Below are 14316 nucleotides of genomic sequence, written 5' to 3'. Positions count from 1 at the left end.
GCTGTGTCTTCTCCTTTTGAGTCATGCTATATCAGCAAATGAAGGGTCCAAAAGTTTCACTCCATCCCCGCCATTAAGGCTGACTACACGTTGAGGAGGCAGCTCTTCCTAGTCATATTTTGAAGGCCTTCCAACCTGAGGGGCTCATCTTCTGGCATCATTATCAGACAATGTTCCTCTGCTATTCATAAGGTTTCCACTGGCCAACTTATTTCAGAAGTAGATCACCGTGTCCTTCTTCCTACTCTGTCTGAGTCTTGAAGATCTGCTGAAACCTGTTCATCAGGAGTGACCCTACTGGTATTTGAAACATTGGTTGCACAACTTTTAGCACTACAAACCACCACAGTGTGACATATGGACTGATGAGTGGTAGATCAGAATTATTTTTAAGAACACCAAGAAGTAAAAATGATGACAACACCGAATGTTGGTGAGGATATGGGGCAACTGTAACTTAAATATTTCTGGGTAGTATAAAATAGTACAATCATTATGGAATAAAATGTCTCAGAGTTTTTAAAAATACCAAACACATACCTACTAAAGTATGAGCCAGCAATTTCATTCCTAACAGAAATAAAAAAACATTTATCACAAAGACCTGTATAAGAATATTCATAGCAGGTTTATTCATAAAAACCTCAAAATTGGAAATAGCCTCCCCTTGCTGTCAGGTTGACTCTGACTCATGGTGACCGTATAAAACAAGAGTAGAACTGTCCCACAGAGCTCCCAAGGCAGTGATCTTTGTGGAAGCAGATCAGCAGGTCTTTTGTCCTGTGGAAAGGATGGTGGGTTTGAACCACCTACTTTTCAATTAGCAGTCAAGCACTTAATCACTGGCACCCCTAGGGCTTCTGGAAACAGCTTAGGTGCTTTCTAATTAATATTTTTCAGTATCAATGTAATTTATTCCTGTTTATTGCTGAATAATATTCCATCGTATGAATATATCAATTTATTCACTTATATTAAATTGGTGAGTGGTTCACTGTATGTAAATTTTACCTCCAAAAACCTGAAACCACGAACCATAAATAAATATACATAGTGGTTAAGTACCAAGTGTATTGATGTGTACCACTTACTTTGTGTGCATCAAAAAAAAAAAAAAAAAGATGAACACATGGACAAAGGGATGATTAGATAAAGAAATGCAGTACAATGATAATTGTAGGATTTAGATGGTAGATACAGAGTGTTTGCTCTATGAATCTTTTAACTTTTCTGTATGTTTGTTTGGATATTTTTATAATAAAATACCAGAAAAAAAATCTTGCTTTCTCCAGAAATAAGATGTTAAAAGGATTTGAGTAGAAGTCATTTGTAATGGTTGAAAGAAAACTGGCAGCTTTTAAACTCTCAGCTACGCAAAAAACAGCACACACTTCCCCTATCTCTGAAAACAGACCCTCCCCATCCCCACTAGAAGCAAATCACAACTGACCTTTTTTCTTTTCCTTTGCTTGGTTTTAGCTGAGTCTTGTCCAGTACTCCCATTCCCTAGGGATCCTGATGTCGGTTTTCCTGAGTGCTGGGATCCACATGATGGAGCTGTTGGTGTAGGAGGAGGTGTGTTCTCGGGGGAGTCTGGACTGGACTTCACACAAGAACCCTGCCCAAAGAGATGTGGCTTTGAAATCAAGTGATCAGGCCTCTGTTAACATTACATTTTGTTCAATGTGTCATGAATTTAGTACTCCTTGAAACTTACAAATGTAAAAATAATTTATTCTTCTCTAATCTACAGAAATGATGCCCCTATCTGCCCTCGAGGGTCTGACTATGTTAATTTCTAATATCCTCTCATGTAAATAGAAGTCAGAATTCTTCATATATAGCTTTTAGGAATTCCGCTGATTTTGTTGGATATAGACATTGTTGTGTTCGAGCCCACTGTTGAAGCCACTGTGTCAATCCTTCTCGTTGAGAATCTTCCTCTTTTTTTGCCCTCTAATTTACATGTCTCAAAAGGAACCCTAAAAATCCCTTTCCAAACTAGATGCCTTTTGGGATATAATTTGTGTCAGTGGTGATCAGCATTTTTCCAGTAACTCAAACTCAAAGCCTTATGGTTAGGGCAGTTTCCTCCAGCTCTTCTCACAAATAGTTTATTCCTTCCTTGCTAATATCCCTCACACCATTCTGGTTTCTCTGGCCATTACTGTAAGTCTGTTCTCTCTTCAATGTGAATGTACTTCAAATATTTGGACACTGTTATATTTCATAATCTCTTCTCTTCTATAGGTCAAATCCTCCAAGTTCCTTTAATCACTAATTATACACATATTTTCAGGTCCTTTCACCTCCTTGGTTACTCTCCTTTAGACATGCTCCACTGTGTCAATGTCTATCCTATAAAATGGTGACTAAAAACTAAATTAAAAAGAAAAAATTTCTTTAACAGTCGCATCACAATATTGGTTCCTAAGAAATTAATAGGCAAATAAAAATCTCTAGGTCTTTTTCATGTATGCTATTATTGACCTGAGGAGCCCTGGTGGCAGAGTGATTAAACGCTTGGCTGTGAACTGAAAGGTCAGTGGTTTGAATCCACCAGCTACTCCCCCGGAGAGACATGGCAGTCTGTTTCCATTAAGATTTATACCCTTGGAAACCCTATGGAGCAGTTCTACTCTGTCCCATTGGGGCATTATGAGTCAGAATTGACTCTATGGCAGTGAGTTTGGTTATGGGTTATGTTTTCCCCAACCTATCAACTATCAGTTATACTAATCATAGTATTATTGGCTTGTCCACCATTCTCTATAATGTGTAAAAAAAAAATTACGTCAAATATTGCAAAATACCTTGCTGGAATTCAGTTAATGGTTTCAAAAGTTTTCCTTGATTTTAGAATTGACTTGATGGCAGTGGGTTGGTTGTTTGGTTGCTTGCCTAGAAATCATATCAAACAAGAGGAAATGAGGCTAATCTGACATGGTCTGTTTTTAGGAGAATAAGATAACAAGTTTGTTGTTTCTCGTGTATAAAAAAATTTTTTAAAATCTAGAAAATTAACTTGATTTAATATTACACTTTCTAGTCTAGTATGAGGAACCCAGCTGTAACTAGCTCAGTCCCAGTTTATGCTCAAGAATGATATTTGTTAAAATACAGTGCATTTTGTATTAATTTCATGCCTTTAGTTTGGTGTTTCCTTCTACTGTATGTAGTTCCATCACTTGGATCTTCTTAAAACATCCTTTTGAACTCATCTTCAGCCAGGAAACCTTCAATTGGTTCTTAATAAGGAGGAGTCTAAGTCTATCCACAATTTGAACCTTCATTTTCTAATCTAACTTCCTCCTCCCCCTGTTAAATGAACACTTTGCTTGAATATTTTCATCACAGTTCTTCTTCAGTATAATTGTATTTATGCTGCCTCTGCAGCCTACAGCAATGTCTTTACTCCCAGCTGCTTATCAAAATTCTACCCTTCCTTTAATACACAGTGTAAGTCCCACTTCCTTGCTGATGTCCTATTTGACTGTAACTAAGGAGCTCTGGTAGTATAGTGCCTAAGTCACTTGACTGCTAACCAGAAGGCTGGCGGTTCAAACCCATCAGCCACTCTTTGGAAGGAAGGTTGGGCAATCTACTTCCGTAGTAATACTGCCTCAGAAACCCAAGGAGGGGTCGCTATGAGTCAGGTCTGACTCGACGGCACATGACACACAACACAACACAAGGAGTATTTTTACCTCTGCACTTTTTGTCTGCACCACTCATTTGGAAATTAGCATTTGCTATCTTGAATGGTTTATTTGTTTCTTATTTATTTTATAAAATGTACTTTCTCTCTGAATACAGTTTCCAAAGCTCCCCTATACATTCTTAAAGCAGACCCTTGATGATATTAGTTGTTGGTTTGTGATGTTGATGGGTACAGTTCCTACTTCAGAGCAGCCACTTCTCTGTGTCTTATCAGCCAGAGAAAGGCAGGAAGGAAGACTTCCAGTCTCTGTAAACGCTTGTAGGGAAGGAAGAGGGTCTGCCAGGCGAGGGAAAAACTTGAGGCCTACACAACATACTAAATCAGAATGCTCTCTGATACCGATACTCCCACCTCCAAGAGAGCCCAGGAAATCCAGCATTCACAGAGCATTTTTCTCAACTTCTGGGTAGCTGGGAACAGCAGCTGTGGTTGCTGAACAGCTCCCCAGGGCATCTTGGCCACCCTGAAGAGCCAAGAGGGGAAAAATAAAGGGTTTTGTTAACTATGCAAGCAAGTGCTTGAATGTTAAGGGAAAACTAGGCTTGCTATGTTCACTGTAAATTTCTTCAATTAGAAATGTTATAACAAATTTGTCTGATGTTAATCAAAAGCATACTTATACATATATTCATAAAGTGAACATACATCAAAGACATTTTAAAGGGTGTTTTTTGACATCATAATTTGGGTTTTTAACATAGAAAAAACAAATACTGTTTAATCAACTGGGGAAGCTTTAGGCAATTTTCAAGTATGTTGACTGATAATGATGTATATGACCTTTTCCAAGGAAAAAAAATGGATTTTTAATGGGCATAAATATTTTAATCCCTACTTGGATTCTGACTAATCTGATTCTGCAAAGGGCATAAAAAGATATTAAACTGACATTTGTAGTAAGATGATATACAGGCTTATCTCTTTATCTGTTTTCTAAGTACCCTAGAGCAGACATACTTAAACTTGGGTTCATAGGGTTTAAAGACCTCTTAAAAAAAAACAGAAAACTAAACTCAATGTAGTCAAGTTGGATCCGACTCATAGTGACCCCTTCTTGGGTTTCCAAGGTGGTATCACTACGTAAGTAGATCGCCCTATCTTCCTTCCGAGAAGTGGCTGGTATGTTTGAACCGCCAGCCTTCTGGTTAGCAGTCAAATGCCTTAGGTACTATACCACCACAGTTCCCAAAGACCTCTTAGATCCATAAAACAGCTTCAGAGGGTCTCTGAACACCCTAAAATTATTTGTAAAATTTGTCAATGTGTTTATGGAGTAAAGTTTTATAGCTTTCATCATAGTCCTAAAGGGGTCAGTGACCTAAAAAATGGTTACAACTATTTCTTACAGACTGTTTAAGCCACCATCCTTACCTACAGGTATTAACAAGGAGTGGATATTCATGATAAGGTATAGACATAAAACAGGTCTTAGTCAGTCAGGTTATACATTTCACCTAACTGGATCAACAGCTTACTTTACAATTACATACGTAGATATTAATCTAACCTTGCTGTCTTCCTTCTCTAGGGTTATTAGATTGAATTATACGAAATGATTATTTTTGTTAGTAAAAGTGGTCATGCATTAGCAACATACTATATTCATCATATTATATTGCATTTCTGATTTTTAGGCACATTGATTACAGAGAGCATTTTTTATGCTGAAAGTGGTACACTGGTATTATAAAAAACAAATAAACCCATCGCTGTCAAGTCGACTCTAATTCACAGCGACCCTACAGGATCAAAGTAGAGCTGTCCCAAAGGTTTCAAAGGCTGTAATCGTTAATGGAGCAGAGTGCAACATTTTTCTCCCCGAGAGAGGCTACTAGGTTCGAACCGCTGGCCTTTTGCTTAGCAGCCGAGTGCTTAACCGTGGTACCACTAGGGTTCTTTACAGTTATTACACAAAGTCTTAAAGTTGGAAAGAAGACTTTATAGTGCCCACAGGTAGGGATTTCAGCAGCATAAACCAGATCAAAAAAGATGTGATCGTCACATGATAAAGCCAATCTAAAAACTGAGGACAAATGGAGCCATGTTCCTCTAAATCACTTTTAGAAATGAACCAGTAACTAAAATTTAAAATTATCAATAAATGTCAGGAATTATCATCACATGAATGATAATAATAATCCTTTCATATTTTGAGGCAAAAAGAAATAAATTATGTTTCCTAACATTATTATATTCTAAGTTACTGTTTCTAATGGAAATGAGAAATGTTCTGTAACTATTCATTGAGGGACATGGTAAATGAGGCAAGGAAAAAGGGAAAAAACTCAATTCATTAAATGGATCGTCAGGGCCTGGTACACACTAGATATTCAATTAATATTTGTGGAATGTCGAATTTATTAAGATTCTTTGACTAAAGTTTACACATTCCAATATAATCTTATTTTTAAAGTATTAATGAATACCAGACACGTGAAAAGATCTACAGATGTGTCAAAGAAGACATATTTTAGTGAGACTTACCTCAGCAGAGCTGTGATACTGAATGAAGGTTGCAGAAATGGCATGGCTGAAGGGGTCCCCTGCCTTGGTCACCATGTCCTGCCTCACAAGAAGAGCCAGATCCACTAACTAGAAGATCACAGTAATGAAAATAAAGTTACATAGCTGGCAATAATCATGACTGCCACTGAAGTGGCAAAAGTAAAAGGAACACATTCCAAATGTTATTGATAATAGTGCCTGCCTAAAAAAATCTGTATTGTGGATTGACCTGTGCTAGGTTGTGCACATCATATAAATGATACACAGTCTGACTTTCTAGGGAAATGGTTCTCAAACTTTACTTCCATAATCACCAGAGGACCATTTTTAAAATATAGATTTCTGGGTTCTTGGATGGCCTACAAATTCTAATTCGGTAGGTGTGCTCTGGGGTATAGATTAAGAACTTGTATTTTAAACAAAAGCCATGGAGATGCTGATGTTTGTGGTCTTAGGACTCTGCTTTAAGAAAACCTGCTTGTGAGCAGTGATTCCAGATACAGGTTTGGGTAAGCACTTGGGGGATCTCATGGGAGCTCTGGCAGCGCAGTGCCTAAGCACTTGACTGCTAAACCAGAAGGCTGATGATTCAAACCCACCAGCCACTCCTTGGAAGGAAAGCTGGACAATCTGCTTCCACAGTGATACTGCCTTGGAAACCCAAGGAGGGGTTGTTATGAGTTGGGTCTGACTCGACAGCACGTAACAACAACAATAACAATGGGAGATTTTATCTAGAAAAGTATTTTTGAAAGTTGAAAAATAATCCCTAACTAAGGCAATGTGGACCTGAAGTTCAATGTTAAGAAGCATATGGGCTGCTGGTTGTGGTTAGGATAAAGTTGCAGCACACAGTCACTTTTATCCTAACACCCACCAAAGCTGAGAATGCAGAGAAACATAATCGAACTAAATTTCAGAAAATGGTAAGACTGTCAGAGGGGAAATCCCATGGCTGTTCTCATTTCTGGTACAGCGGCAGGCAGAAGAAGAATTGGTCACAGATAGGGAAAAGGAGAAACCAGCCAAACTTTTAATGGCCATGTACGGCCTGATATGACAGAAAGAATTCATACCTGTGCCACAGTTTCATATGCTAAGTATGATAAAATTTCCATAGCAACAACATTTGGTTTTATCTCCATACTGCTGCAGTCCAACCAGTCTCGGAATTTGGAGGCCTTTTTGGCTAGCCATTAAAAAAAAAAAAAGTGTAGAAAATTTAATTTTTAAAGAAAAAGATAAATGTTTCCTGAAAATTGAATATGAAAAGCAATGCATATGAAATGTAATATTTTCAAAGTTTTATTAACTGCTAAATAGTCTAGTCCTAACAAATTCAAGTTTTAATCCTCAGTTGAAAAGCAGTTCAATGGTTGCTTTCAAGAAAATGCATTTGGGATGTATCTATGCTACATAATATTGTTTACTAAACCATTTAATGTTCAGCACTCTTACACTGCTTACAGGTGGCTCTAGCTTAGAAGGGTTATTTTGCTTGATACAACTTTTATTCTTGTGGAAAGAGTATAGCAAGACAGAACCTGTGATGGCAAAAGGAGCATACAGAAATTGCATTCCCAAGACCTTTCAAAATGGGCCTATAACTAGAATAGGCTCAAAGTGGTAATTTGGAATTAAGTAAAATAAAGCTAGATCTGGTAGCATAGTGCCTAAGGCACTTGACTGCTAACCAGAAGGCTGGCGGTTCAAACCCACCAGCCACTCCTCGGAAGGAAGGTTGGGCAATCCTACTTCCATAGTGATACTGCCTCGGAAACCCAAGGAGCGGTCGCTATGAGTCAGGGGCGACTCGACGGCAAATAACAACAGCAACAACAAAGCTAGATCTGATCTGATCTAAGTGTACAGTTAAATTTTCCTGATTGCAAAGATGTCTAAATTCTTAGTCTGACTCTCAAAACCATCCAAATGGATTCCAACTTGCCTTTCAAATTGAATCGCCCATTAACCCAACCAAAACCAAATCCATTGCAGTTGAGTTGATTCCAAGTGATGGTGATCCTATAGGACAGAGCAGAACTATTTCATAGATTCCCAAGGCTATAAAGTTTTTTTTTTACTCCCCATTTCATAGACATACCTACTAGTTCAGCCTGTCCACCCATCTGTCCACCCCCAAGGCTGTCAATTTTTATGGAGGCAGACTGCCCCATCTTTCTCCGATGGAGCAGTTCGTCGGTTTGAATCACCAACATTTTGGTTAGCAGTTGAGTGCTTAACCACTGCCCCACCAGGGGTCATAAACTGCTCATTACTCCCTTATTAAACTGCCACTTGGCCTTGAGTACAGTCCCCTCTGTGTTCACCCTGGCCCCTTTCCCTCCATGGAATGCTCTCCTGTCACTCATCTCCATTTATATGAATCTCAACCATACAGGCCAAAGGGCAATATCTCCACTTTCAGCATTTATTGAATATTTACATCATCAGGTATCTTTCCATTATGTTTAAATTTCTCAAACCATATAATTCTCTGTGGGCAAAGATCCTGCCTTATGTATCTCTGCATACCAAACAGAACGAAGCACACATGGAACCAAACATCTACGAAGCCTTCAATTAAATATCTCTAAACTGTCATAGCACTAAGCAGAGACTAATTTAATAGAGGGCCTTTATTAGATATTACTAATTTAACTAGTAACCTACAAGGAAAAGATTGATAGCAAAGATTTTATTGAATGTGTAAGATAATAATCTTTTTGTTTTAAAATTCACCAATTATTCTTTAGATTAATCCGGTCCCACAGGTCTATAAAACACTGAACAGTAACTCAAACCATGATGTTTTGATCCACATAGATACAGTCTTCATGGATTCCACATACAGAAAAGTGCTCTTTAAAATAAATCAGAGAAGACATTAAGTTCTGCTATCGAAGCACGTATCCAAAACTGTCAAATGTGGCAGAATTATGATAATCCCCCTTAAAGCTATCTCCCTAAAGTAACTAATCTTCCAAATAGTCTTTGGCATGCAACATTCCATCTAACTAGTAAGCTGCAATAGCTCACAAACACTTGTTTAACATCTGTGGAATACTTCTGAAGTTAAAGTTAACAGGCCAGCAATTTGGCAAGATCAATAAAATGCACCTTATTCACTTCTCCCTTTGACAGATTGCTAGGAACACGGAGACAGAGATTTTGTGACTATTCTCTAAACTATATACTTTAAAAGTATTCATTGCAGCATTTGCAAAAGCAAAAAGGTGGAAACCCAAGTGCCCACCAACAGATAAATGGATAAACAAAATGTGGTGTATATGCACAATGAAAATGTACAATTTCCATAAAGAGAAATGAAGTTCTGGTACATGCTACAACATGAAAGCCTTGAAAGCATTATGCTAAGTGAAATAAGTCAGGCATGAAAGGAAAATATTGTATGCTCTCACTTATGAAATATTTAGAATAGGCAAATGCATAGGGATAAAAGTTTATTAGTGGTTACCAAAGACTGGAGGAGGGAAAAATGGGATGATGAAAAAACTTTTGGAAAAGATCATGGTGATAGTTGTACAACATGATGAATGTAATCTATGTCACTGAATTGTACAACTAAAAATGTTGTAAATTTTAAATGGCAAATTTGAAATTTAAAAATGGCAAATTTCTTGTTTTATATTTTTACCACAATGATTTTTTTTTGTTCGTTAAATTAAAAGTGATATAAAGGATGATGACTAATATTAAGCCAGAACTATCTATCTAAGCAAGATAATTAGTAGCTTCATCATTAGATAGTAAGTGCTGAGAATGCAGAGACCAGGACCACGTATCCACCATTGTATTCCCAGCATCTAGAATACTGCTTAGCATTAAAAAAACTACCAGTAGCGATTTCTAGAAGAAATGAATAAATGAATGGATGAAAAATATTTTTTATTAAAAAGGTCAAGTTCATATTTCTCTATGTATTAAAAAAGATGCATAGAGGCCCCTTAAAGCACTTGGATTTCTGCCATTCCAGGAACAGGTGAAACTAATTTCCTCCCCTGTCACCAGGAGAAGGACAGATTGACCCTTCAGGACTTTGTTGGTTCTAGCAAAAGAGGCACAAATAGCCCTAGTCATGACAGTTTGTTTCCATCATGAGATGAGGAAGCTTTAGAATGAACTGATTTCTTCTCTTTCTACTTCCCAATTCATTAGGACAAAAGGTAATTTGGAAATTAGCCAGCAATTTAAACAGAAGCCTAAACAACAGCCAAAATATCCTAGAATTACCATTTTGACACTATCTAGGTTTTAGACTATGCTGGATTAAAACAACTTTACACAAAATTTAACACAGAACTTAAGGTTTAGTTGATGCTCATGTACTGTTTATCTCTCTCATCAATTATCACAACCAAAATTTAAGTTCCTCTTAACATTTCATTCTTTCATTCTTGAATACTATTTCATGATTTCTACCCTGTCCCTATTCATCAGTCTTTCCAAACGTGATCTTTCCTTCAGTGCCCTCTGAAATAATCATTTTACCCTGACAGAATTCTTTAATTTCACATATTCAAAACCACTGTTCTCTGACTTAATTTAAAATATTTTCCCTCAGATAACAGGGCTTTCCATGCAACCTTTTATAGAGAGGTCTCTTATTCCCTTCCTTCTTTATATATTTACTGAGCAGCTACTGTTTGCCAGCCTGTGGATTTTCTATCCTCCATCTACCTGAGGGCCTGGAAGCAATCACTTTGTTTCAATTTCTCTAACAGGAAAAATACAGAACAACAAATAGACTGACAGCAGACTTCTTACTAACAAGAGATGCTGATAGATAATGTTTCCATAAATAACTTTTACTAATAAATAACAATCAGTTGACAATTTCCTACCCAGCTAAACTATCATGCAAGTACGAAGGCAAAATATTAGTGCTTTAAACTCTTAAACACCCTAAGAAAAAGAAAATTAAGCTAAGAGGGAAAGCATAGATACATAATGGCTTAAAAAAGTTTCAATTAGGGATACATATTTTAAAATTATAGCTAAAATAATAGAAAGAGAATATATGATATCCAAGCTGGTAAAAGAAAAATGTAATAATGAAAACGTAATAGGAAGTAAAAGAGGAAAAAACAAACAGAAAAGCAGAGTAAATTTAAAATACAAAATACGACAGTATATATAAGCCCAAATGTATCAGTAACTTAATACATATAAATTGACTGAATTCATCAATGAAAATATCAGTCAGATTAATTAAAAAGAAAACCTAGATATCAGTTGTTTACAGAAGCCTATTATATATGTATAATATAAAAAGATAAAGCAAAGGGTTGGAAAAGATTACCAGATAAATTCTAACTAAATGAAAGCTAGTGAATCAATATTAACATGAGATTAAAAAGACTTTGAGGGAAATGACCATCTGATTTATATAAAATAAAATAATGGTGAATTTGATCAGTGTCTAGTTGTACAGTTTACTCTCAGCCTATAAAGTTATGAGATGCTACTTGAAAATGTATCAGTGATTACAATTATTGAATGCTATGAGCAAATATTTAAGAAGACACATATGGCAGGGTCACAATTCCTGTATCTTGGTTTCTCAGAAAATAGAAGAAAGCAAAGAGCCTAACACCAGTGTGGGAATTATTTCTAAATTTGCTGACCCACTTGGGTTATAGCATCCCTAACCACAGTATTTTGGAATATAAAACAGATTCTCTCACTAAGGTTTCATAATGAATCACCTATGGGTACCATATAAACCAATATTTTTAAAAGACCAAATCCTTCTTATTAAAAAAAAAAAGCATAATATACTGTTTATACCACCATTATTTAGAAAGGGAAATTGTTCATATTTAACCTACTACAGTTCATTATTGAGTTAAGTACAGAATATGAAGAGTTACTAAAAACCTGCTTTTCAAACAAAAGACAGGAGACTTTAATGACTCAGTTATCATGTGAAAGACACTTCTGTTCCTCTAAGTGGATTAACTTTAAAATATAACTTGAAAAAATAGCTCAATAACACTAACATTACTTTATAAACTAGAAATTTATACTTCTAAAAGACTTGAATGCCATTTTTAAACCTAAAAATTACAATACAAAAACCTCTGATTTGCTAAAATTGCCATGATCTGGCATTAAGTAAATGAAGTGTCATTTACTTAATGCTTCACAGATGTATGATGCCAAATTGTTAGTCAGATTGGAAAGTATATTTAGTCAGAAAAAAAATCTTCCAAAACATGTTTTCCCATATTTTACTGACATTTACATGGGACACTATTTGAAATGTGTCATTTATTTGCACTTTATGATCTATGAATGAAGCTCTCATTTTCTTTTTCCAAATCAAATGCGTTGTTATTGTGACCACATAATGGCTTTTCAGTTAAAGACACCATTGTCTGTGTAATTCCTCAGATCAGGGTCATGTGCTACTTTGCCATATTTTTAACTGGACTTTTCATCACATTCTCTCTTTGACCTTTACCCTGAGAGTTTTAGTCATCACTGAACCGTTGCTGTAAGGATGTTTCACTACACAATCTAGCCCACTATTTATCAAGGGTCTTTATGTACTTTTAGTAAACTGCTATGCAGTGTTGGGACAGGACTAATTTGACCACTATGTTACTAATGTTACAAGAGCGTGGGCTGATGAATATGGCTAACATTGTACGCCACACAGCAGGAGGTTACAGACAAAAATGGAAGTGACTACTGATATGCTCCTTTGTGTTCAGATGTGTATGCATGCATAACAGGGAAATTAATTAATATTGTGTGCTTTTAAATGTCATGACTGTACAATTAACAGGCCATTTGGGTCAAGTGTAGCTAGTGTAAATATGACTAAGAAAATGGAAAATAAATTATAATGGGAATATTAAACAAAATTGACTTTCCTGACTAAAAGCAATGTGAATGATTAACATGACTCTGTAAGTATTACTATCCTTTATAACCTCTGACAGTATTAATTACAAAACAGTTGTTGTTGTTATGTGCCGTTGAGTCGGACCAGACTCATAGCGACCCCTCCTTGGGTTTCCGAGGCAGTATCACTACGGAAGTAGATTGCCCAGCCTTCCTTCCGAGAGTGGCTGGTGGGTTTGAACCACCAGCCTTCTGGTTTGCAGTCAAGTGCCTTAGGCACTATGCTACCAGAGCTCCTTAAAAAAACAGTAGAGAGGAGTAAAATTTTTCATAGACTCTCTCTGCAATGCAGAGGTTGTGAACAATGCATATATTAAATCCACCAATTTCTAAGGAACAGAGATCATGCCATATGTTAGTACATCTATAACACATAATCTTTTATGCATATAATGAACTGTAAGTTCAATGCTTACTTACAGAAACTTAACTGCCGACTCTCACAAAATTCTGCATATTGAGCTGAATCCATCATTCGAGTTTGTCTTTCTGCTCTCTAATGGATAAAAAGGAAAAGACTCATTTTTAAAATAAGTAGAGAATTACATGTTTTCAGAGATAAACTTAGAATTAAAGTACCACTTTCTTTTCCTTACTCTAAGTGAATAGTTTAGTACATCATAAATACCATCATACATAAAGTCATAGTAAGTAACAGTGGATGTGAAGCTTGCTTCTTTTCTTTAAGATACCTTTTCTGCCCCTCTGTTATTGTTCCAAACTGAACCAAACTCACTGTCATTGAGTCGATTCTGATTCATAGCGACCCCCATAGTGTTTCTATGGCTGTAAATCTTCCCAGAAGCAGACTGCTTCAACTTCCTTCCATGGACCAGCTGAAGAGTTCGAACCACCAACCTTTTGGTTAGCAGCCAACTGCCTTAACCACTGCATCACCAGAGTCTGTTATTGTTACTACAGTAAAAAAGAAAACTAAAGAACTTTAGTACTTAGCTTATATACTTTTGAAATTACTTACCTGTACCATCCTTTCAAAGAAAAAGAAAACTGTGAAGGGACAATAAACTAAACAGAAAAATTGTTATTAGCTATTATTATCCATCTGGCTTAAAGCTGGTATCAATGCTCAAACGAGAGTCAGTCAATAGAATCCATATATTTCCCCTCAGTTAGAATGTGGAATCAGAGTTAATAGA

The 14316-nt window shown here is 36.4% G+C and overlaps 1 protein-coding gene across 1 annotated transcript in view; it reads right to left on the bottom strand.

Annotated features, from left to right (window-relative positions):
- Positions 1 to 14316, bottom strand: part of SUPT3H (SPT3 homolog, SAGA and STAGA complex component) — a 316601-nt gene that overhangs the window by 39492 nt on the left and 262793 nt on the right. Inside the window, exons 6-9 of the mRNA XM_042780330.1 lie at positions 13580 to 13655; positions 7303 to 7415; positions 6206 to 6313; positions 1451 to 1618 (exon numbers count right to left, since the gene is read on the bottom strand). Of these exons, the coding sequence (XP_042636264.1) occupies positions 1451 to 1618; positions 6206 to 6313; positions 7303 to 7415; positions 13580 to 13655 (465 nt within the window). The remainder of the gene's footprint in view (positions 1 to 1450; positions 1619 to 6205; positions 6314 to 7302; positions 7416 to 13579; positions 13656 to 14316) is intronic.

Source organism: Orycteropus afer, unplaced genomic scaffold (assembly GCF_000298275.1).
Source record: "Orycteropus afer afer isolate SDZICR_OR568_19922 unplaced genomic scaffold, OryAfe1.0 scaffold00034, whole genome shotgun sequence".
In the NCBI taxonomy this organism is placed as follows: Eukaryota; Metazoa; Chordata; class Mammalia; order Tubulidentata; family Orycteropodidae; genus Orycteropus; species Orycteropus afer.
Note: the sequence above shows the minus strand (reverse complement) of the source record. Positions and strands in the feature narration are given on the sequence as shown.